Raw genomic sequence first — 23,498 nt, forward strand, 5'->3', positions numbered from 1 at the left:
CCGAGTCTGGGAATGAGTGAACAGGCAGGAAGCCTGGGGAGCCCTCCTCGCCTGCCCCTCAACAGGAGTGCAGTGAGGGGTCTCTCTGGCCCCGCCCAGGAGGGGAATGAAGGCTCGAAGGCCGAGGCTTAGTGAAAGTGAAAGTCACAGTCGTGTCCGACTCTTTGCAGCCCCATGGACTATACATTCCACGGAATTCTCCAGGCCAGAATACTGGAGTGAGGAGCGTTTTCCTTCTCCAGGGGAGCTCCCCAACAACACAGACCTGAAACCCAGGTCTCCCGCATTGCAGGGAGATTCTTTACCAGCTGAGCCACCGGGGAAGCCCGAAGCTCAGTCTCCGTGAACAAATCTGGAGCAGACGTGACCGTGTTTGTCAGCTCCCCCTGACTGCTTCCTGCTCCCTCTTGGTGAGAAAAGAGTCGCAGGGACCTGAACATCTCATAATCCTTCTCGCCGTGCTGTCCGGGCACTAGAGAAAGAAGAACAGGGGCGAGCAAGGTGCAAGGAGGCAGGGGCCACACCTGAGGCCGTCCTGTTCTCTCACCAAAGTCCTCCTCCCTGCGGGAGCCCACTGGCCCAGCGTCCTCACCTCCGGGCCCGTCCCTGCAGGTCACCTCCTCACCTCCCCAGCCGCACGTTGAATCATCCTGTCCATTCTCTGTGCACAGAATGTTCCCAGGTGGGACACCCACAGTTGAATCCTTGACCTCCCTGCCCCTCCTTTTCCTGCTGGCATGATTTTCTAAGAAACGGCAGTGACTTGCAAGTTCAGAGTTCCATGGCTCAGCATCCTGGTGGGCCTCACGGCTAGCTGTGATCCTATCCACTCGGCCATGCCGGGGGTGGGGAGACCTCATCACAGCCGGTTGACCAGGCAGCCCTGAGTCCCTCCAGCTTTTCCTGACACTCTTTTTGTCCTTGTTGCAGAAAAGCTGGCAGACTGCAAGCTGAACGTGGCCGAGGTGACCCAGTCAGAAATCGGACAGAAGCAGAAGCTGCAGACGGTGCTGGAGGCGGTGCAGGAGCTGCTGCGGCCCCACAGCCGGCCGCTCCAGTGGACCGTGGACTGTAAGCGGCCGGCGGGTCGGGGACAGGGAGCTGGGGGGCCTGGCCGTCGAGCTTCCCGCCTAGTCATTCATCTGCAGGTCCACCGGGTCACCATCTGGGTTTGAGAGAGGCAGCCGGGAGTGGAGGAAGGCGATGGTCCCCCCGGGGGCCCATCGGCAAGGGGTGAAGTCACACCTTCGATGCTCTGATGTCCCCGGGCTTTAGAGTGGAGAGGGGTTGTTTCTGGTTGGTCAAGGGAGACTTCCAGAGCCAGGGCGGGGGTTTGGGTTATAAGACAGAAGAAGCTTGAGGGGTTCTTCCACCCCACATACCGGTGGCACCAACACCCAGTGAGCTGTATTACTGGTGACTTGCCGAGGCAGGACCTCGGGAGGGGGTTCAGTCTGGTCCCTAGCGTATGTCACCGAGCATGCTGGCTTTGAGAATACGTGCTTCGTAGTATTTCTGGCCGGAACATAAACCCAGAGGAGTGGAGCATTGACCGTAAGAGGCTGGAAAGGGCTTGACCCAGCTGCCCACCGCCCAGCCTCACCCCCAGGGCGGGGCTGCCAGGGCGCAGCTTAGACATTCTCCCTGCCACATGGGGCCCCTGCGCTTGGGTGAGACCAAGACTGCAGTCTGGCTCTACCGGCTTCTTGGCGTGGAGACCCAGGACAGACCCGCCTCCTGGGTTGTGAGGCTGGGGGAGGAAATCAGTAAAGCCTGGCACAGGGTGCGTGATAACCACGCCTTGGCCCACATCCTGCAGAAGAGCTGGTGGGGCTGGGTTGGCAACCAGGGCCCCAGGCAGGGCGGGAGTCAACATCCGACACCCCCAAGCTCTGTTTGCCTTGCTTGGCGTTCCCTGTTGGAGACAGTTGGTGGCACAGAGGAAGGACCGTTAAGCGCCCAGATAAGAATGCGCATGGCTGGGGTGGGTTAGCGGCCAGGTGACCTGTTCCTCCTGAACCTCTCCTGCCTCCTATGCCCATTGTACGTTCTTGCCCATGCTCTCTCCTTCCCCACCACCTGGTTCACTCCTTCTACAAACAGCATGCCTTTGAACGCGGTTGCATAAGTCACCTGAGGCCAACAGGAAAGAGAAAAATGAGAAGCCAGAACTGAATGAGCCAAATTCACACAGGCTGCTTCTCAGCTCTCTCCATGTTTCCATGGCCTGTGGTTCCGCCTGTGGTTTTCCTGAGCTCTCATTTGCATTCAGCATCTTCATTGCCTTCTCTCCCCTTTTTCTGTTTAAAAATTGAAGTATAGTTGATTTCCAACGTTGTGTTAGTTTCAGGTGTTTGGCAGAGTGATTCAGTTATACATACATGTTTTTTCATATTCTTTTTCCTTATGGCAGGCTCAGTTACTTCAGTTGTGTGCGACTCTTTGCCTCCCCATGAACTCTAGCCCCCCTCCCCAGGCTCCTCTGTCCATGGGATTCTCCAGGCAAGAATAGTGGAGTGGGTTGCCATACCCTCCTCCAGGGGATCTCCCAACCCAGGAATCGGACTCTCGACTCTTGAGTCTCCTGCATTGCAAGTGTACTGAGCCATCTGGGAAGCCCCCTTTTCTCCTTACAGGACTATTGCAAAATACTGAGTATAGTCCCCGTGCTTTGCAGCAGGCCCTTTGGGGTTGGTTTCACCGCCTTTGGGACGTGGGCTTGGGGTTCCTGTCTTATGATCTAAAACAGTCCCCTGCTTGCCTCCCCGGCCAGCAATCCACGGGAAGAATCTAGTGGCTATCCTGCACCTCCTCGTGGCCCTGGCCATGCACTTTCGGGCCCCGATTCACCTCCCGGAACACGTCTCCGTGCAAGTGGTGGTCGTGCGGGTGAGTATTGCCAGCCTGGCAGTCCGCTTGCCCGTGACTCCTCCCCAGAGGCTCCGAGACTCACTCCTCCTCGTTCCTCTTCTGGTTCACCTGCTTTTTGTTCTTTTTCCCCTAAGAGGTTACCTTCTATTTTTTCCTTTCCTCTTGACAAAATGCATGCCTTGCTCTGGCTTCAAGGTAAATGATGGAGCAGGAACAATGGCATTGATTTGAAGAGAGGCAGATTCAAAGGCTTGAGTGCGTGGAGGTTTAATTTCCACATTTTTGAAAAGAGCATTCATTTCTCTGCAAAGCCAAGTAGCTGGAATTCAGGCCTCTTGAATGAGCTTATTACTTAGTGGAGAGGGCTGAGACCAGAGGAATGAAACAGATACTCTGGTACCCCAATCAAAGCCTCTCTGCGTTCACTGCCAATTACATCCATCATCTCCCATCATCTCTTTTTGAGGGTCATTTCGCTTGCTTCATTTGGAAAAATGTAACAGGGCATCAGGGTGCGCCTGATTGGAGTTGGACCTTCCATGTCGATTTCCTCTGAATTTAAGGGCATAGACCCTGCCTTGGCTTTGTGTGTGCAGTCTCGTCCAGCAAACATACATTAAGCACCTACTGTGTCCTGGGCCGTTGCCCTAATGTGGGGGATGCTGGAGAACAGGCTGGGGTCTTCAAGGGTCAGCTGCTTCTGCCAGAGCACTGAGGTTACGCTTGGAACCTGATGTCTCTCGTGGAGATGTCCAGCGCCACACTCCCTTCTGGTTTTTAAACTTATCAGTCTCATGGTCTCTGCGGTCTGCAAGACTCTGGCTGATCCTGTGTTTTTCGAAGCCGTCTGACCCCTCTATCACCCCCGCAGCCTGGCCCAGACGTGATGGACAGGAATGCCCCTTGGGGCCCCAGGCGAGGCTTCCTGCTGCCCTGCTGTGTCTGCTTCCCGAAGGGGAATGTTTGTGGTCAGAGGTGGTGATGGACAGGGGCCCGTGCCTGTTCCCCTCATCTTGGATGCTCACCCGGGGTGGTCGGCCGGGAAAGGCTTCCCAGGGACACATGAGAACGTGGTTCCCAAACCCATGTACGTCAGACTCCGGGCTCCGTGAGCTCTCTGCATCAATACCCAGGGTATTTCCTTTCAGGCCCACACTTTGGTCCAGGAAAATCTTGGGGTTTGCAGAATGCTTCACTGGCCCAGGCAGGCGCTTGCTGGCGCTTTCTTCCCTGACCAAGGTCACGGGAGGATCCTCTGGGCCATGGCCAGAGAGAAATGAGGCAGGAGGGGAGGCCCCGGGGACTGGCCCGCCTCAGGCCTCAGAGCTGCCCGGGCCTGTTCCCTGCACGTCTGGTTACCCAGTCGAGATGGGGAGATGCGAGAAGCGTGGCAGTTCGTGGAGGGAAGGAGTGAGGGAAGGCTGCGTTTGCACCTGGGAACATGGCCTTGGAAGGTCACTTGGTTTTCCTGAGCTCCAGCGCTTTCCCCATAAGATTGAGATTCTACTGTGTTGCTGTTGCTCAGTTGCTGAGTCCTGTCCAACTCTTTGCAGCCCCATGGACTGCAGCACGCCAGGCTTCCCTTCACTATATCCTGGAGGTTGCGTGAACTTTCATCCATCGAGTCAGTGATGCCATCCAACCATCTCATCCTCTGTCATCCCCTTCTCCTCCTGCCTTCAGTCTTTCCCAACACCAGGGTCTTTTCCAAGGAGTCAGCTCTTTGCGTCAGGTGGCCAAAGTATTGGAGCTTCAGCATCTCTTCTTCCAATGAATAGTCAGGACTGATTTCCTTTAAGGATTGACTGGTTTGATCTTGCAGTCCAAGGGATTCTCAAGAGTCTCTACTATAGACTTCAAAATATTCAGTCTGTCTGACTCATACCCAGCTCTGGGTCCATAGCCGAGTGGGAGCCTGATGCACCTTTGATGTGTGAGCAAGCGGATAACATGTCTCTGGGCCACACATCCCCACCCCGAGCCCACTGTGGGGGCTCCTGAGAATATGCCAGGGTGAAGCCATGGGAAAGCTGACGGCCGCCCGATGCTGGTTATCTCCATTCACTAGATGCAGTGGTGAGAGTTCCCTGGAGGCTGAGCTCAGGAGAGCCTGGGGAGCCTGGAGAGGTGTCCAGCAGGAAGCGAGCTCCCCGTCCGTGGAGGGGTTCAAGCAGGGGCTCACAGTGGGGTTGGGTTAGACTGCCGAGCTCCGCCTTGGGATGCACAGGCTTGCCCGCCACCACCATCGTCGCCTCTCCTGCCAGGTCCAGGGCGGGTGTGTCCCACACCATGCTAGTGTCTTGGGGCTGCTGGAAGAAAATCCCACAAAGTGGGGGCTGAGAAAAGCAGACGTCTGTCCTCACATAACAGAGGCCTGAAGTCCAGATCGGGGTGCTGACTGGGTCCCTCCGAAGGCCCTAGGCCAGGGTCCTTCCTTCCCTTTTCCAGTGCCTGCTGGCACCCTTGGCTTTCCTCAGCTTGTGGAAACATGCCTCCGGTCTCTGCCTCAGCCTTATGTGGCCTCCTCCCTGTCTCCACGTTCCTGTGTCTCTCTCTTCTCACAAGGACTCCAGTCTTTGGCCAGGACTCACCCTAGTCCATTACGGTCTCGTCTTAACTCATTACATCTGCGGAGACCCTCTTTCCAGATGAGGTGACGCTCTGAGGCTCTGAATGGACACGGCTCCTGGGAGACCCTGTTCAGCCCGGTGCACGTGTCCTTTAAGCTGGTGCCTCCCTCGTGTCATGCATGCTCCTTTATGCTGCTTGGCTCCGCAGCTGCAGGGCGTCCTTTGGGAGCTGGGGTGGTGCTCCTGAGACCCCCACAGCTGCATTAAGAGCAGTGTGGAAAGCAGAGGGTTTGGCGTGGGGGTAATGGGGGCAGGTTCCAGCCACCAAAGGACCACCCCTGTGGTCACCTGCAGTCCACCCCCAGGAGTGGCTGCCCCGACAGGGATGCCCTCCCGCTCTGCCTGCCCGGGTGCTGATTTGCTTGCTCATTTTGGGGTTTGCAGAAACGGGAAGGCCTGCTGCACTCCAGCCACGTCACCGAGGAGCTGACGACGACCACTGAGTAAGTGGACCCTGCCCCCAGGCCCTGCTCCAGCCAGGGACCCTCAGACATGTGGGGGCCATTTTCCTCTGCGTGACCCTTGAGCCTGGCATGGAATTTTCTCCAAGCGTCCACCCTAGCTTTCCGTCTTCCGTGCACTTCATTCAAAGTGTTTTTGGTTTTGATTTTTGTTCTTTGTTTTCTTTTTTGCTTGTTTGTCTGTCTTGCTGAAGAAGGGCAAGACAGCAGTTTGGTTTGGTGTTTAAATGAGAAATCCCATATCTTTTATTTTCTCCCTAAATAGAAAAATGAGTCAATACCTGTAGAATATGAATTAAAACTTCTTTACGCTGCTGGAAATCTTTTCTGGAATGAGTCAGGGAATAATAAAGAAACATATAATTGATCACATGCGAAATCTTTTGTAAGAATGAGGGGAAATTTGTAACAGTGAACTTCCTTGTAGTAGGCATGCTAACAACATCCACATTTTTAACGTTTTGAAGTAAGTTATTCTCCAAAGATGTGGACTGTTATTCCTTATTTTGGAAGGTGAACTTTAAGAATGTTGAGAGAGAGAATGGGGCAGAGGTGTTTAGACTGGTCCAGGGACCCGTGGTCCTAATTGATTCATCCATCAGAGGGAGAGAGGCACTCATCTAAACTAGGACTTCCTTTGAGAAAGTCCTGAGCCATCTCTGGCCTTTTCGAGAAGGCTAGGGGGCAATTTTTAAGAAGTCTGAAAAGCTTCAAATCTATTGAAAGTAGCAAATCAAATGGCTCTACTTTGCGTGTGGTTTGTAAGAGGCCTTAGGACTCCCTACAAAGAACCTTCAAAATGCACTGCCTCTGTGCCTCCCTCCTAAAGCTGTTTCAGATGGAACAGGACATTAAAAACTGATCGTCTCAGCTCACCCACCTGCTCAGTTTAAGGAGTGATTAATTACTGTGTCATGGATTCATGGATGGTCTTTCAGAAATCAGGCCGACACAGGAAGCCACTCCCGGTGTGGGAGCCGTCAGGTGGATGGGAGAGACGGCTGTTTCCTGATGTGTGTGCGCAGCTGTTCATGGCCCACGGGAGGGGAGGGGGGAGGGGGACGGGGTGCTGAGCCCGGCCTGGGGAGGGGTCTCAAGCAGGCAGCTCGGCCTCTTCGGGAGCAGAAGGGCAGCTTGCGGGGGGAGTCTGGAGTGGGCTAGCGTCTTGGTTATCCATCGTTGTGTAAATAACCACCCCGAACCTAGGGGCTTAAATCGACAGTCACTTTATTTGCGGACAGTCTGGTGGTCGGCGCTGGCCGGTGGGGGCTCCCCGTGTCTCTCACTCTCGTGGAGCAGGCTTCCTCCCGGTGTCCTCAGGGTCCCTGGAGAGGGACAGGGCAGCTCCAGGCCTCTGGCCCCTGCGTGCTGTGTCCCTGTCCTCTGGGGGTCACAGCGCGTCCCAGGTCTCCCTGGATGGGAGAGCAGGAGGCAGATGGCCCATTGAAGGGGGCGGGAGCAGCCAGGCCTATTCATGGTGGGGGGCTCCCTCCCTCTGATGGAGCTAAGATAGATGGATGAATCAGTGAGGACTACGGGTCCTCCCGATCCGTCTAAACACCTCTCCCCCGTTTCCTCTTTCAACATCCTTAACTTTTACTTGCCTGCAGTGATGGGAAGACGCTGCATCTGTCTTGCCTGGTCTCGCAGTGGATGAGGGATCCCTGAGAGGGCAGCAGGGGGCAGTGGGAGCTTTGTCTCCAGAGCCAGCCCCTGGGAGAGTGGCCCCAACAATTCACACCCAGTCACCAGCACCCACAGGGCCTGGTATTGGGTGCCCAGAGGCTGAGAGGATGCGGTTCCACTCCTCCCGGGATGGCGGTCTAGCTGGCAAGAAAGACCGTGTCCGTAGAAATGTGAAATCCAGCCCAGGGGCCTTGTGGGAATTTCAGGCAGTGGGGCAGAGGGCACGTGTAGGGGTGCCGCAAAGTCAAGATAGAAAGAGGTTTCCAGCAGAGGCTGCCCAGCCTCCTGCCTGGTCTCCGAGACTCCAGGTTTTCTCTGTCCTATGGGTCGCCTCCTCCAGGAAGCCTTCCCTGTTTGCCAAGCAGGAGTAGCTGGCTTCCTTTTACTTCCTGTAGCATCTCCTGTATGTTTCATTTCTGGTGCACGCGGGCTGTGTAGAAATGTGGGCTTAGGAGTCTCTCTCACCATCAGGTGTCCTGCGGCAGGGCCATGGGGTGTTTATTTCCATATCTCTATGGCCTATGCACAGAGAAGGCAATGGCACCCCACTCCAGTACTCTTGCCTGGAAAATCCCATGGACGGAGGAGCCTGGTGGGCTGCGGTCCATGGGGTTGCTAAGAGTGGGACACGACTGAGCGACTTCACTTTCACTTTTCACTTTCATGCATTGGAGAAGGAAATGGCAACCCACTCCAGTGTTCTTGCCTGGAGAATCCCAGGGACGGGGGAGCCTGGCGGGCTGCCGTCTATGGGATCACACAGAGTCAGGCACGACTGAAGCGGCTTAGCAGCAGCATGGCCTGTACACCGTAGGTGCTCTAGAGACTACTTGTTAAATAAGGTGGAGGAAAGGACCTGAGTCTAGGGGGGCTTGGGGGTGAGGCCGAGGTCTCTTTACCTCTCAGGAAGCTGGTGCACAGAAACGCCTGTGCCTTTGTGCTCTCAGATCCTCCGGGAGGAACCAGCCGCCCATCCTTCGTGGCTTCAGCTCTCGCCTCGAGTCAGGGCCCAGCCTGTGTTTCTCCAGGACCCTTTAGTCTCCCGCTTCCCCGGAAGTGTGTAGTCCTCACTCTCCAGAATGTGACCTCTGGGTAGTCTGCACCCTTGTATTTTAAAGGTTAAACTCGCGGCTTCCTTGATGGCTCAAGTGGTAAAGAATCCGCCTGTAATTCAGGAGACCTGGGTTTGACCCCTGGGTCGGGAAGATCCCTTGGAGGAGGAAATGCTAACCCACTCCAGTGTTCTTGCCTGGAGAATCCCATGGACAGAGGAGCCTGGTGGCTACAGTCTATGGGCTCACAAGAGTCGGACATGACCGAGCATGTGATGGATTAGAATCATTTTATTTTAAAGTTTAAGCTCAAGGTGCCAAAAGACCCGTTTTCTGCTGAAATGTTACCCGTGTTAACTACTCCCTCGATTAAATGCCCCGCTCCCCGACCACAAATGGCGTTAAAAGGATGCTTTAGAGACGTCTGTTTGCTGCCGGCCTTGTGCAAACATTCAGAACCCACACAAGCACCTCCCGTCTGTAATTAGAGCGGGAGAGGACTCATCCAGTGGGACTCGCATTCTCATGACCCCGACTCTGACTGGCCAGCTGGGGGCCGGGACATCCCCACCGCCCTCCGCCCGCGGCTCACTCAGCTCTGAGGACCGTCTGATGCTTCTCTCTGCTCTTCTTTGCAGGATGATGATGGGGCGCTTTGGTAAGTAACTGGGGGGGGAAGGGGGGAGGGCATGGGGCACCTGAGGTCGCTGGGCACGGTGGGGCTGCCCCAGGAGGCCCCCAGGGCTCGCACGGTCACTCAGAGGCCGCAGGGCCCAGGGCGGGCTTCGGAGTGCGGTTTCCTTCTCACAGCTGTCGGGAGGCTGGGCGGGGGGATAGAAAAGTGTGGTGGGCCGGAGTGAACCAGGAGAAGGGGGAGGGCGGATGTCCCTGTGAATACAGAGCATCATTAGCTAGCTGGAGGTTCAGAGGTTCCTTAAGGGATGTACTTTTTGCCAAACGGATCATTTATTTAATTTATTGGGCTGTGCTGGATCTCAGTTGCATCATGCAGGACCTAGATCTCTGACCAGGGGTGGAATTGGAGCCCCCTGCATTGGGAGGGCAGAGTCTTAGCCACTGGACCACCAGGGAAGTCCTGGGATGTGCTTTCATGCATAGCTTTCCACCTTAAAATCTCCGGCTTAACAGACCTTAGAGTCAGGCAGCATTGACTGTGGTCGCAGCTGGGTGACCTTTGGCCTCCTCCTTCACCTTACTGCTCCCCATCTGTGAAATGGGTCCTCGAGGCTGTTGGTGGATTTTGTGAGATAACAGACGTTCATTCTGCTTGCCCCAGGGCCCGACTCTTTCTCTGTTGGTTTTCAGTGGCTGTTCCCTTAGAGCTGTCCCCTGCCCCATGAAAGCCCCACCATCCAATCTTCATCTCAGCGAGGGGTGGCAGGTGCAAGGGCAGCTCATGGCAGTGTTTCAGCCCTCCAGGAGGGGAAGCCCCCAGGTCTTAGTCACAGCCAGAGGCAGCTGGAGCCAGGCTCCTCGCTTTGGTGATATTTCAAATCAAGAAGCCCTCAGCACTCCCCAAACGCCGTGTTCTCCAGCAAGCAGAGAGGGGAGTATAGATATTAGGAGGAAAATAGAGACCAAATAGAAGTTTCCTGAGTGCCTTGCGAGCCGGCCACAGGAGCTTGTCCCTAGCTGCGGGTGGGGGCCTCGGGGTGAGGGGTGCGCCTCGGGGGCACCCCCGGGCTTGGCCTCTGTGGTCTCACGGTGATTATGGGGACCAGAGGTACCCCTGCCACTTGGGTACAAAGAGGACAAGCGGCTCTTCAGTTCCCAGAGGTCTTGAACCAGAGAAAATGCAGCAATTATATGTCCTTAAGTGTCCTTAAGTAGTCCTTGAGCTGTGCTGGGGAAATTCAGTCTTCAGTTTTTTTTTTTTTTAAGTAGCAGTGGAGTTCTTTTTAATGTCTATATTATTAAAAAACATTTTTTTAAAAGGGAGTGAAAAGGAATCCTCCTGTGTTCAGTTGCTGAGGCTGCAGAATAGGGTGGTGAGTGCAGCTGCAAGGCCGGTGTGGGGGCACCTGGCCCTGCCCTGGGTGTGCATGGGGGGCTGGGCGCAGGGCACCCTGCCGTCCCCTCCGTGTCCCTTCGGCAGGAGGGGCTCAGGGCCAGTGGGCTTGTCGAGGGCAGAGGTGGCTCAAGTGGGGCCTTCCGAGCAGCCTCAAGTGTTGCCTTGGCTTCCTGTGTGTTTTCACTTCCGTGTGGGGGACAGGGCTCGCGGGCCTGGACTAGTTGGGGAACTTCAGGGGGATCAGCTCCGCTGGGGCCTGCGTGCTGCCTCCCATGCTAGAAGAGGCTAGATGCTCAGTCAGGGAGGCCCCGGCAGCCCTGAGAAGGGGCGCTCGGGGGTCTAGTGGACTGGATGGTGGCTGAGAGTCCCCAGGGATGGCTGAGCGTGGTGGGGGGTGCCCCGTGGCACCTGAGAGGCTGAGGAGCCTGGAGTCGTCGCCCTTGTTAGGTCCGGGGCCACCCATGCTCCTGAAATGCAAACCAGGCCATTGGTGGGTGACAGGCAACTCACCCGCCCCAGCTCCGGCTCCTGCTGACGCAGGTCCCCGGGTCTCCTGGTTACCCCGACAGGCAGCAGCTTCCACCAGCCCGTGTCCCGTGGGAGCCCTGCGGCCCAGAGACCCCATCACCTGCCCCCACTGGCCCCTCGAGTTGGCTCCTCTGCACTCCTTAACCCCTCCCTCCGCTCACCCCCAGCTTGCCGAAAGCTAAAGCCTTGCAGCCCTTGCAGGCGCTTCCAAGGCCCCCTTCGACCACCCTCTGGACACCCCTCTTCTCTGCTCTGGCCTTCTGGCCCCCCCTTTGTGCCCTCAGCAGCCCCCACCCCGGCACTCCCCTTCCGGCTCTTGTACGCGCAGTACCCTCAGCCTGAAACGCTCCCCCTCTAGATTCCCCCATGGCTCACCTCCTCCAGGGAGGCCCTCCTTGATGCCCCTGCCCGAATCGCTGCCTGTCCTCTGACCCCTCCCCTCCATTATCTCTTTACTCACCTCTTTGCTCGCTGGGAACGCTTTTGCTCCGTGCCTGACAGGCATGGGGGTGCCTGGACAGTCAGGGACCCCCGCTTGGCCCTGCCCTCTTTCCCTTGGCACGTGGCTCCTTGAGTCGTGGACTTCGCGGTTGGCCCAGTGATAAAGGATCCACCTGCCGATGTCAGAGACGCGAGTTCGATCCCTGGGTCGGGAGGCTCCCCTGGAGGAGGAAATGGCAACCCCCTCCAGGATTCTGGCCTGGAGAATCCCACAGACAGAGGAGCCTGGCGGGCTCTGGTCCGTGGGGGTCACAGAATGGGACGCGACTGAGCATGCACACGTGCCTTGAGCTGTGAGCCTCCTGTGGGCCGGGGCGTGTGTCCCCTGCGTGCATCCCCAGCCCTGGACCACACACGTTCCAGCAGCACCGGAACACCAGGCAGACCCTCCTTGGCTTGTGTCTGCCCTGGGGCAGGGCGCGGGGGTGGTGCAGGCTTCACAGGGAGCCCAGTTCTTGGCCTCAGTTTCTTACCTTAGCACTCTGAGCGAGGTGGGGGGTGGGAGGGCACTCTGCACTTCCCCTGGGACCCCCCCACCCGCCTCCTTCGGGCTCTGCTGTCCCGGCTGGGGTGGATGGGAGGCCCTTCTCTCCCCGGGGGAGCTGGGGAGCTGCAGCCCTGTCTCCATGGTAACGGGCTTGCTGGCTGCCTCTCCTCCGCAGGCGCCCCTCCCCCTCCCAGGCTTCAGGAAGTTGGAGAGAAGGATGGAGAAGCTTTCCTCCTTTTCTTTCAGGGCTCCTGTAGCCCCTGGTCTCGCCCCTTCACATCTCCCCATTGCTCCCGACGCTGCCGCGTCATTCCTGGTCTCTGCCCTCCAACCACTCCTTTTACCCTTGAGGGACCCAGCCCTCTTAGCCCCGACCCCCACCCACCCAGGCCATCTGGAACCCACTCCTGGCTCTCTGTTCCCTCTGCCCAGAACACCCTCCTCTTCTTGCCCCAGCGAGCCTGGACTCAAACATGAGGGCTCCTCCAACCCCGGGCCTGTGTCCACGTCCCCAGGCTCTGGGCTCCCAGGGACCAGACGGGTCACACGAAAGAGGCAAGTGGTGAGAATACTGAATGATGAAGGGTTGCCCCCGCCCACCTCTGTGCTGTGTGTGGCGGGGAGTGCTGGTGCCTGGGGGCGAACAGGGGAGTCTGCCCCCCGCTCCACGGGGGCTGGTCAATGCTGGGAGTGGGGGAGGGCGAATGGAGGTTCACTCTTGCCTCGGCTCCTGTATTTTCTTCAAAAGAAGTCAGGAATTCAGGACTTTTGGATAGACCTTCCGATTTCAAGAATGCAGACTCAGACAGGGCCCGCTTCTTCTGGAGTGAGCTGAGCATCTTTGGAAGTTGAACTTGGGTGGACACTGAGGCCCTGGCTGCTGCAGCCGCTTCCTGCAACTTTCTGGCTTTGTTGGTACCCATCCTTGGACTGCCTGTGCCCTTCCCGGGGGCGGGGCTGCCCCCTGTTCATGCATCCCTGTGACTGTCCCCAGAGCCTATGGGGAGGTCAGGGTGGGGACAGGACGAGAGGACATCAGCGGCATGCTTGCTTCTCCCCTTATACCCTGTGCGTGAAAGTGAAAGTGAAGTTGCTCAGTCGCGTCCGACTCTTTGCGACCCCAAGGACCGTAGCCTACCAGGCTCCTCCATCCGTGGGACCTTCCAGGCAAGAATCCTGGAGTGGGTTGCCATTTCCTTCTCCAGGAGATCTTCCCAATTCAGGGACTGAACCCGGGTCTCCCTCATTGTAGGCAGATGCTTTACCGTCTGAGCCACCAGGGAAGTCCGTTTCTCTGCGCGTGCTGGGTGCTAAGTCACTTCAGTCGTGTCCGTCTCTTTGCGACTCTATGGATTGTAGCCCCCCAGCCAGGGTCCTCTGTCCATGGGATTCTCCAAGCAAGAACACTGGAGTGGGTTGCCATGCCCTCCTCCAGGGGCTCTTCCTGACCCAGGGCTCGAGCCCACGTCTCTTACGTCTCCTGCATCGGCATTCAGGTTCTTTACCACCGGCGCCACTTGGCAAACCCTTGATTCATCACCTCGCTTAATCCTTAACACTGGTGGTGAGCCGGGGTCTGTTTTCACCCTCACCTCATGGAGCGAGACGCTTTGCCTAAGTCACAGGCCCCAGGCTCTCGGCCAGATTAGCTGTTGTTCCCCAGGCCTCGGCCGTGACGCCATCTGCCCCCCCAGGTGCAGGCGAGCGGGCGTGGGGGCCCCGGCCTCCAGGCCCCGCGATAGCCCCCCTGCTGCCCTGCCTCTGCTGGCCCAGCGGTGGTTCGGCTAAATATACCCGGCTGACGTCAAGGCTGTTCTGCTCCTGGGGGTTTTCTTAAGCTGCATTTAAAGTTTGTGTTTTGCTTTGTGAAGATTTAGCTTTTTTTTTCCCTCCCTCTTAGCAGACTGTCTTGTTGAGTATAATCAGACTTAGATGATTATAAAAATAATTTACAGCTGCAGCAGTAAAAAAGCTAGGGGGAGGAAAACCTGCAGGGTCGGGCCTTTCGGTGGCCTTTAGGTGAAAAAAGCGGGGTGCCCCTCTGCAGACGCACTCCTCACCCCTGTGCACACATGTGTGTACACACCACACGTACACACACACCATGCACACACACCTTCCTCTTTGCCTCTCACCTTCCTTCCTGCTGCCTGCCCCCAAGGCCAAGGGGGAGGCTACCTGGGCTGGGCCAGCTGCCTCCGGGGGCCCTGGCCGGTGGGTGCTGAGTGCCTGCCTTTGGGGGCGGCCTCAGGGGAGTAGCTGGGATACTTCCTCCAGGAGAGGCACAGGCTCTGGCTCCCTCGGTCATGACCTGCCTTTTTCTCATTTCTTCCCTCTCTCAGTTGATGCGGTCCTGAAGCAGGCCCTGGGTCATCTCTAGCTCCGGGTTCCAGCCCCCTCCAGACAGGTGCAGGGCTCTTCCTACCCCAGCCCTCCCCCAGACTCCACACAGGGGTTTGAGTCCCAGCCCCAGCTTGGATAGAGGGCCTCTCTGCTGGTTGAGGTTCTCTGAGCATTGACCACCCCCAGGCACCGTGGGGGGCTGGGTATCCTTGAGGACCGAAGGGGGTCCCTGGGCCTCCAGATGCCCTCGTCCCCACCCCTTCCATCCTGGCAGTGACTGCCCCATGGCCCTGGGTCCCACCCTGAGACCTCCGCCCCCCTGCCTGGGCTCCAGGCGGCAGTGGGCTCTATCTGTGTCCATGTGACCCGCCATGGCAGTGTCAGGCTGGAAGCAGGCCCCTGGCCCAGACAGTCTGGTCCACTGACGGCCACGTCGCCCCAGCCTCTGGTGGCCTCGCAACTGAAAGAGAAGGGGTTGATTCTGTGTTAATTTGGAAGGCATGCCTAGGCCCATGAGTGGCAGGCAGGTAGAGTGGGTCGGGGTCCCTGGGACATGGTGGGACAGGTCCCTTCCAGCCCTGGGGATCTTCCCACAGAGGTGGATACCCCGGGGAAGAGCAGCTGGTGAGGCGTTCTGAGCAGGATTTCCTGGCCCTTTCCTTTGTTCTGAGCACTGGCTGCGGGCCCTTCACGGTTCTGGAGCCAGTGATGGTGCAGTGAAGAAGTGAGACAGTGGTCCCGGGCTGCAAGGAGGGGACAGTCCAGCAGAGAAGGAAAAATAGAACGTGCTCACGCAGAGTGATGGTCGTGGTTTAGCCGCTCAGTCGTGTCCGAGTCTTGCAACCCCGTGGACAATATAGCCTGCCAGGCTCCTCTGTCCATGGGATTCTCCAGGCAAGAATACTGGAGTGGGTTGCCATCTCCTCCTTCAGGGGATCTTCCCGACCCAGGGATTAAACCTGGGTCTCTTGCCTTGCAGGCAGATTCTTTACTGACAGCCGTGAGTAATTGCTAGGAAAGTTGCACCAGGGTGAGAGGACAGAGAGTGGAAGTGGGGTGCTCTTTTAGAGACAGGTGGTCGTAGAAGGCCCCCCAGATGACCTCAAGGAGGCGAGGCTGGTGAGGAACAGGTGCAGAGGCCCGGTGGTGGGCATGTGACAGAGGGAGGAACCGGTGGGTGGAGTGAGGTTGGGGGGGCTGTTGGGAGGTGATGCTGAACTTGTGGACCCTATGGGCCCATGGGAGAGAGAGAGAATTTTATTCTAAGAGTGATGAGAGAGTGATGGAGAGTTTAGTCCCCGCAGGGGTGGGGTCCAGTTCAGTCCAGTCACTCAGTCATGTCCAACTCTTTGCGACCCCATGGACTGCAGCATGCCATCCGTCCCTATCCATCACCGACTCCCGGAGTTTACTCGAACTCATGTCCATTGAGTCGGTGATGCCACGCAACCATCTCATCCTCTATCATCCTCTTCTCCTTCCACCTTCAATCTTTTCCAGCATCAGGGTCTTTTCCAGTGAGTCAACTCTTCGCATGAGGTGGCCAAAGTACTGGAGTTTCAGCTTCAGCATCAGTCCTTCCAATGAACACCCAGGACTGATCTCCTTTAGAATGGACTGGTTGGATCTCCTTGCAGTCCAAGGAACTCTCAAGAGTCTTCTCCAACACCACAGTTCAAAAGCATCAATTCTTCAGTGCCCAGCTTTCTTCATAGAAAGAAAGCAGGGGTGGGGAGGGGGAAAGAAATGATCCAGTTTACACTTTAAAGTGGGAAGCCTGATGTGCTGCAGCCCACAGGGTCCCAAAGAATCGGACACAGCTTAGCAACTGAACAGCAAAACTTTAAAGGGCTCACTGGGCCTTCAAGGGAGAATGGATCGGAGGGGTTGAGAGTGCAGGAGTCGGACCCATTCAGCAGGAGGTTGTAGCCACCATCCCCAGGTGAGGGCTTGTTTGGGGGTGGCGGCCACGACTACCTGGGGAGGTGGTCAGATTCATTTACGAGATGTATCGACAAGATAAGGTGTGTGGGGAAAACGGAGAGAGACTAGGGTGTGATAGATGGGCACCAGGAGCGCTTCCCCTGTATTCTGTGTTCAGAGGCAGAAACTGAGTTAAGGGGACCATTCAAAGCGTCTTTCCCTTGATCTTGCTCCTCGTCAGCACCTGCTTCTTGGCTCTGGCAGGACTGCAAAGGCTTCCAGGCAGGTGGAACATGCCGGGGGATTAGACACTGCTTGGTTCCGGGGATGTGCAGGGATGATCAGAGCAGCACCCGCGTCTCCTTAAACCCTTCTCCGTGTCTCTGCAGAGCGGGACGCCTTCGACACGCTCTTCGACCACGCCCCCGACAAGCTCAGTGTTGTGAAGAAGGTGAGTTCTCAGTCAGGGTGTTTCCCTCCATCTCTGGGTGCTTTTTTTTTTTTTTTTTTTACAGCATGAACTCCGTGCTGGGAAGGAGGTGGGAAAATGTTTGAAATCTCTGAAATGTTTGCCACATGGATTGAAGTGTAATTATAGTCAAAAGCGTAACTGCGGTGCATAAAATTAGCACCTTTTAAACTCAGCATCTCTGCTCCTGAGTATCTTCCTGGCCACCCTCCCTGCCACTGCTGTGGAGTGAATTACCCTGCCAGCGTTGGGGGGCAGTTCATTCCGAATCAAGGCTTTTTTTCAATGTGGAAATTGTTTCTCAGCACGTCAGCCTGCTGGCTCGTGCTGGCCTCGTTACCGCGAAGCTACATCCACGATGTGCCTGGTAAACAAGCAGGCGCTGTTGGCAGAGCTGCCCTGAGCTCCATTTGGCCTGTCTCCCCAGCTGGGAGCGCCAAGGGGAGGCAGCCTGCTGGTCAGTCTCCGATGGAAGAAATTACGTGAACAGGGTCTGAAGTTAGGGGCTGGGGAATGGTGAGCTTCCAGACGCATGGCTTTCTCTACCCCCGGAGAAATCAAGACTTAGTACACATCAAGTTATTTGAGTGCCTGCGGAATGCTCAGGAAGGCAGTGGTGGGATGGATCTCTGCTTGTAAAATCTGAGCCCTCGACCCTGTGCAGACGGCTCTTGATCTGGGATAGTATTCCCACACAGTTTGCTTCATGCAGGACTTCTCAGAGTCTGTAATATGCTGACATGCTTTGCAGTTCTCCAAGAGGGGGCTTCGGCTTCCCTGGTAGCTCAGCTGGCAACAAATCTGCCTGCAATGCAGGAGACCCCGTTTTGATTCCTGAGTGGGAAAGATCCCCTAAGAAGGGATAGGCTACCCACTCCAGCATTCTTGGACTTCCCTTCTGGCTCAGCTGGTAAAGAATCCATCTGCAATGCAGGAGACCTGGGTTTGATCCATGCGTTGAGAAGATCCCCTGGAGAAGGGAAGGGCTACCCCTCCAGTATTCTGGCCTGGAGAATTCCATGGACTGGATAGTCCATGGGGTTGCAAAGAGTCGGACACGACTGAGCGCCTTTCAGTTCACTAAGAGGGGGCTTGGTGGGGTGCATTTTCCCAAGCTTGTTTGTCTGTAGTGAGATCTGTTGCTTTAAATATATTGGGATAGATAGAACACATTAAACTCCCGTGGAACTCACGTTTGGAAAATGTTGGTCCAGGCTGGGATGATGAGATTGTTAATTCTTGAAGCACGTTGCAGAAGTGGGCCTTCTGGGGCAAAGCCTACTGACCGTCCTTGGATAACAAGCAACATACTCTGGGCCCTCAGAGCAGTGCCCCCACCCCAACCTCGGCCACCTCCGGCCCCTAGAATCCGTTCAGTGGACGCACAAATTGTTGTCCACTAGCTCAGTCATGTTCGACTCTGCGACCCCACGGCCTGCAGCATGGCAGACCTCCCTGCCCATGAGATTTTCCAGGCAAGAATACTGGAGTGGGTTGCCATTTCCTTCTCCAGGGGGATCTTCCCTACCCAGGGATCAACCGCCCCCCTCCTGCATTGGCGGGTGGATTCTCGACCGCTGAGCCACCAGGGAAACCCTGGCTTGCAGTAGATCTGATTCGTTCTTTGAGAAGGTGTGTTGCGGGGATCCCAGCAGTGACCAAGGAAGAATCCTTTTGTTTCCCTGACACCTTCCTGCTTCCAGCCTGGCCCTTCCCCACCCCTACACTGGGAGTTGTGTTAGTGTCTCCCGAATCCCAGAATAAAAGCAGAGGGAGCCTGTCCAGCTCTCCAGGTCCCTCCGAGGTCACACCCGACTCCTCTCTCCCATCCCACCCACCTCCAGCCCCCGCTGGAAGGTGCTGGAGGGCTCCCACAGGTATACACAGCCTGGGTGGCTGCTCCGCCCACTCTACCCCCCAGCTGAGATGCTCCCCTGTGCCCTCATCTTCCAGGGATCCATGCTCTTCTCATCGACACCCCACCACCACCCCCTGGCATTTGCGTTTCATCTGCTTTGCTGTGTCTCTGGATTCCCCATTGCCTCCCCTGGGGGTGTGTATGGAAAATCGTGCCCCAGACATCAGAGTGGGGCTCTGGCTTACTTACTGTCTTGCATCCCCAGCACCAGTCAGAGTGCTGGGCACGTAGTGTATTTGGGTTAGATGAATAGGAAAAGACATCATGTCCAGGGTAGGGAGAGATGGGGTTGATACTGAGTTTCTATGAAAGTTGGGCTTGATTACTGAGACAAGTTGCAAGCGACAGGCTTTAAACTTTTGCCAGAGAGGAGAAGCCAGTGGCCCTGTATAGGTACACACTGGGACTCAGCAAGTCTCCGAGGCCTCTTCGTTAACTGAAACTCTGACGGAGGTGGCCCCGGGCAGCCTTTCTGTCTCAATCTTTTGTAGTTCAAGGCTACAGCCAGCCTATGTTGAAGCATTTAAGTATCTCCCCCTGAGTAGGTGTCGGCACATCCATCTTGGGGGCGCAGATTACTCTTCTGCAGGGTTGTTAAGTATGGTACGTGTGCACATCACGTGTGCACGTGGGCTGGGGGACAGAGTTGTGCATTTCTTTACCAGCTGGGGTGGATTTAGGTTTTATCTCATTAAAACCAAGGGTGATTGTAAGAACATTTCATTTTCAACTCGAGCCTTTCATTCCAGCCAACAGGGGAGATTACGGAAGTGTCTCACAGAGCCAGAGATGGCACCTGTCGCGTCCGCCCCGTGATGTGGGAGCCGAATCTCGTGCTCACGTTTCCCATGTCTCTTTGCCTTGCAGTCTCTCATCACGTTTGTGAACAAGCACCTCAACAAGCTGAATCTGGAGGTGACGGAACTGGAGACCCAGGTGAGCCGTATTCTGGGTTGAAGGATCTTTTGTCTGGTGTGGTTTTCAGCCAGCTCTCTGATCTTCGGTGGGCTCCGTGAACAAAATCAGACAGCGTTGTGTTCGTCATACAGAGAATGTCCACCAGGCAGTTGAAATAGTCCCAGCCCCAGCCTCCTGGACCTTCTCCCCAACCCTCTGTTTTAGTTCCTGGGGCTTCTGGAACAAAGCCCGTTAAACGACACATATAACCTCATAGTTCTGGAAGCCAGAAATCCCAGATCAGGGTGTCTACAGGGCTGTTCCTTCTGAGGCTCTGGGAGGGGGTGGGGTGGGGGGCAGGGAGGTGGTCAGTGCCAGGCCCCTCCCCCAGCTTCTGGTGGCTTGCTGGTAACTTCGGGCATTTCTTGAGTCATCAGATGTATTATCTCCATCTTGGCTTTCCCATGGATCTGTATTCAAATTTCCCCCCTTTTTTGGTAAAAACACAATTGTGTTGGATTAAAGCCCACCCTAATGAGCTTACTTCTGCCAAGACCCTATTTCCAAGTAAGTTCACACTCACAGGTTCTGGGGGGTGGCCAGGATTCCAGCACATCTTTTTGGGTTGTTGTTATTGTTCAGTCGCTCGGTCGTGTCCGACTCTTTGTGACCCCATGGACTGCAGCACGCCAGGCTTCCCTGTCCATCACCAGCTCCCAGAGCCTGCTCACACTTGTGTCCATTGAGTCAGTGATGCCCTCCAACCATCTCATCCTCTGTTGTCCCCTTCTCCTCCTGCCCTCAATCTTTCCCAGCATCCATGTCTTTTTTGGTGCAGGGATGCAATTCAACCACAGCACCCTCCAAGGTGCCGGCACCCCCGCCAAAGAGCTTCTGCGTGTGTGTGTCCCTCAGACTAGAATGTGTGGCTGCCTCTGTCTCTGCTTCTTTTTTTTTTTTGTTAATTTTTCTAAAATTGTTTCGCCTGCACAGCATGTGGAATCTATTTCCCTGACCAGGGATCGAACCCGAGCCCCCTGCAGTGAGAGTGAGGAGTCTTAACCTCTGGACCACCAGGGACATCCCTGGCCGCCTCTGCTTCTGCTGTCTGTGGCCGTCCTACCCTTAGTGCTTGGCCAGCAAATGCTGGCTGGCGTCCCTGCAGTGAATACACACCACATATTTCTCCTGCCGCAAGTATAGAAAGTATACCTCCCCACCCCCCACTCAGAGCGAAAGCCGCAGCGTGAAAATATGTTTTGAGCACTCGGCAAGCGTTAAAGACAAAATATAATTTCCCCGGGATTAGCTGGGTGCTTGAGTTTGACGTCTTTCGCGTTCTCGGTGCCCGTTTCTCTAATGCGCAGCTGATCCTTCTTAAACCCCTGGGTGATTGCATTCGTTCCTTTCTCTTTCTTTAACTTTTCTCATTTGCTTTTCTAATTAAAAGAGTAATTCAGGTTCATTGTAGAAATGTCTGAAAATGCAGATAAGCAAAACAAATAAAAATCCCCCGTAATCCCCTCACCCAGAGATAACGGCGCTGGGGGGTTCCTCCAGATCGTTTCTCTACACGGATGGCTCCTCGCGGGCAGCTCGCTCTATGTTTGAAAGCTGAATGGTCCATTTTTTAGCGTATATATTTATTTGTGCATCATTTGCAAGAACCCTTTTTTTCTTTTTTAGCAGTTTACTACTATTGCGCGTTTAGCCTCTGATTATTTGCGGCTTGATGTATTAACAGTCCAGAAGTGTATTCATTGGAAAAGGCACCATCCTTTTAGTCTGCCCCTGCCCCAACTCCCTCACCGTTCTCTCCAGAGGTAACCAACTGCAGTTAATGGTTGGGTGTGCATTTTTCTAGATGGTTTGTATGCATGAGTGGGTTTTTTGAAATGGCTGTGGGTCCAGTGTTTTGTTTTTTTGCAAAGCAGCTGTTTTGTAAAGGGTCACTTAATAGTGTGGGCATCTTTGTGTGTGAGTGAGTGGGTTTCTGTTGCATCCGTTTCGTGTTATCTGGCCTGTCTGTGTGCATCACTAGCAGCTGCCTCCTATTCTGCGTGTCATTAAATCCAGTCCTTGTGATGGGACATTTCCTGATCTGGTAAATAGCTGTACAACCAGTATCTTTGGACACAGCTGTTTATACCTTTATCTGCTTCCTCAGGATAAACTCCTACAATTGGGGTTTTTAGAGCAAAGGTGGGTAGTTACACGGAGGGCCCCGGAAGCTTTGCCCACCTGAAACTCTCATCGGCGGTGGTGAGAACCCACATCCTCACCAGCTGTCCCTGATGGTCACTGCCCAGATGGCTCTGCCTGCTGGTATCAACAGCCACACGTCTTAGGCTGAATTCTCAACTTAAATTTGCATTGATCTCTGTTTGCTCTGCGTGTCCATTGTGTTTTTCTGTCACTGCACAGTAGGAGGCAATGGGGCTTCCCAAATGGCGCGAGTGGTAAAGAACCCGCCTGCCAGTGCAGGAGACATAGAGACCTGGGTTTGATCCCTGGTTGGGGAAGATCCCCTGGAGGAGGGCATGGCCACCCACTCCAGTATTCTTGCCTGGAGAGTCCCACGGACAGAGGAGCCTGGCGGGCTACAGTCCATAAGGTAGCAAAGAATTGGACACAACTGGAGTGACTGAAGTAATATCTTAAAAATATTTTGAGCCAGTGATCCACCAAAAGAGATACCCAGCCCCCAAAATACAGATTTTTCTTTTTGTTGTTGCAAAGGACTCTGAGTATTTTCATAAATATGTTCATTGTTTAACTTCTGATGTCCTGGAAGTTTAAGCAAACTGGGCTCCAGTTTTCTTGCTCTGGGTGTGTGTATGTGTGTGTTTTCCTTTCTTTTTAAAACCACTCTTAGACTGGGGGGCAGCTTCCTGGCTCTGTGACACTGAGCCAGTTCCTCAACCTCTCTGAACTTCTCCCTACGTGTTTAAACTTGAAATAAGTCAGTATCATTAAAAAGCCTGTGAAAATCTTCAGCTGCCACATGTGGCCAGTGGAAACTGTATTGGACCACACAGCTTTAGAATCTGGAGGCTGGGCTCGTCACAAGTCCTTGATCTGCAGGAGATGTTCTCTGGGAGGGCGGGCGGGCGGGTCCTGCCCCCTCCCCGTCCCGAGTGCTGGTCCATGTCCCAGAGATCAAGCCCTGCCTCCTGCGCCTTGGTCCTCTCCTCCCCCTGGGCAAGTTGTTCTGCCTTCACTGGTCTCCGTTGGTTTACCTGTAAAAGGAGCAGTTGCCCCCTGTCCTGGCTTATTGGGAGCGGGGGAGCCCAGGCCAAGAACAAAGTCTTTGAATCTGGATTCCTGGCCGCTTCCTGTGCGTGGGAGGTGCTGCTGGGCCATGTAGCAGGTCGAGGGGCTGGGATCTGGGGAGAGACTGAAGCCTACCAATTAGGACCCAGCTAGGATGGACCTGCGTGCTGGGTGCACACAAAAGCCCTCCATCACCAGGGCAGGGAAAGCCTTGTCCCGCCGTGAATGCCTCTAGAAGAAGGCACCCAGGCAGCTTACCAAGTGAGCAAGCGGAACAGGGCAGCAAACCCCAAACCAGAGCCTAGGGCACCTTGCAGGCTGTGGGTTAACTGTGCCCGCTGCTGGCACAGGTGGAGCACTCCCTGCGTGCCTGGTGCTCCCTGCCCCCCTCTTCACAGGGACCCCACAACAATCCAGAGAGGTGGGA

At 55.5% G+C, this 23,498-nt stretch overlaps 1 protein-coding gene across 2 annotated transcripts in view; it reads left to right on the plus strand.

Moving 5' to 3' along the window:
* PARVB (parvin beta) overlaps nt 1-23,498 on the plus strand; it is a 113,524-nt gene that overhangs the window by 81,094 nt on the left and 8,932 nt on the right. The window contains exons 5-10 of one of the 2 annotated variants that reach the window (XM_068970151.1): nt 931-1,071; nt 2,774-2,889; nt 5,886-5,944; nt 9,339-9,358; nt 16,904-16,965; nt 19,769-19,837. In XM_068970151.1, the coding sequence (XP_068826252.1) occupies nt 931-1,071; nt 2,774-2,889; nt 5,886-5,944; nt 9,339-9,358; nt 16,904-16,965; nt 19,769-19,837 (467 nt within the window). The remainder of the gene's footprint in view (nt 1-930; nt 1,072-2,773; nt 2,890-5,885; nt 5,945-9,338; nt 9,359-16,903; nt 16,966-19,768; nt 19,838-23,498) is intronic. The other variant, XM_068970152.1, reaches the window with a different exon arrangement.

Source organism: Capricornis sumatraensis, chromosome 4, assembly GCF_032405125.1.
Source record: "Capricornis sumatraensis isolate serow.1 chromosome 4, serow.2, whole genome shotgun sequence".
NCBI classification, from domain to species: domain Eukaryota; kingdom Metazoa; phylum Chordata; class Mammalia; order Artiodactyla; family Bovidae; genus Capricornis; species Capricornis sumatraensis.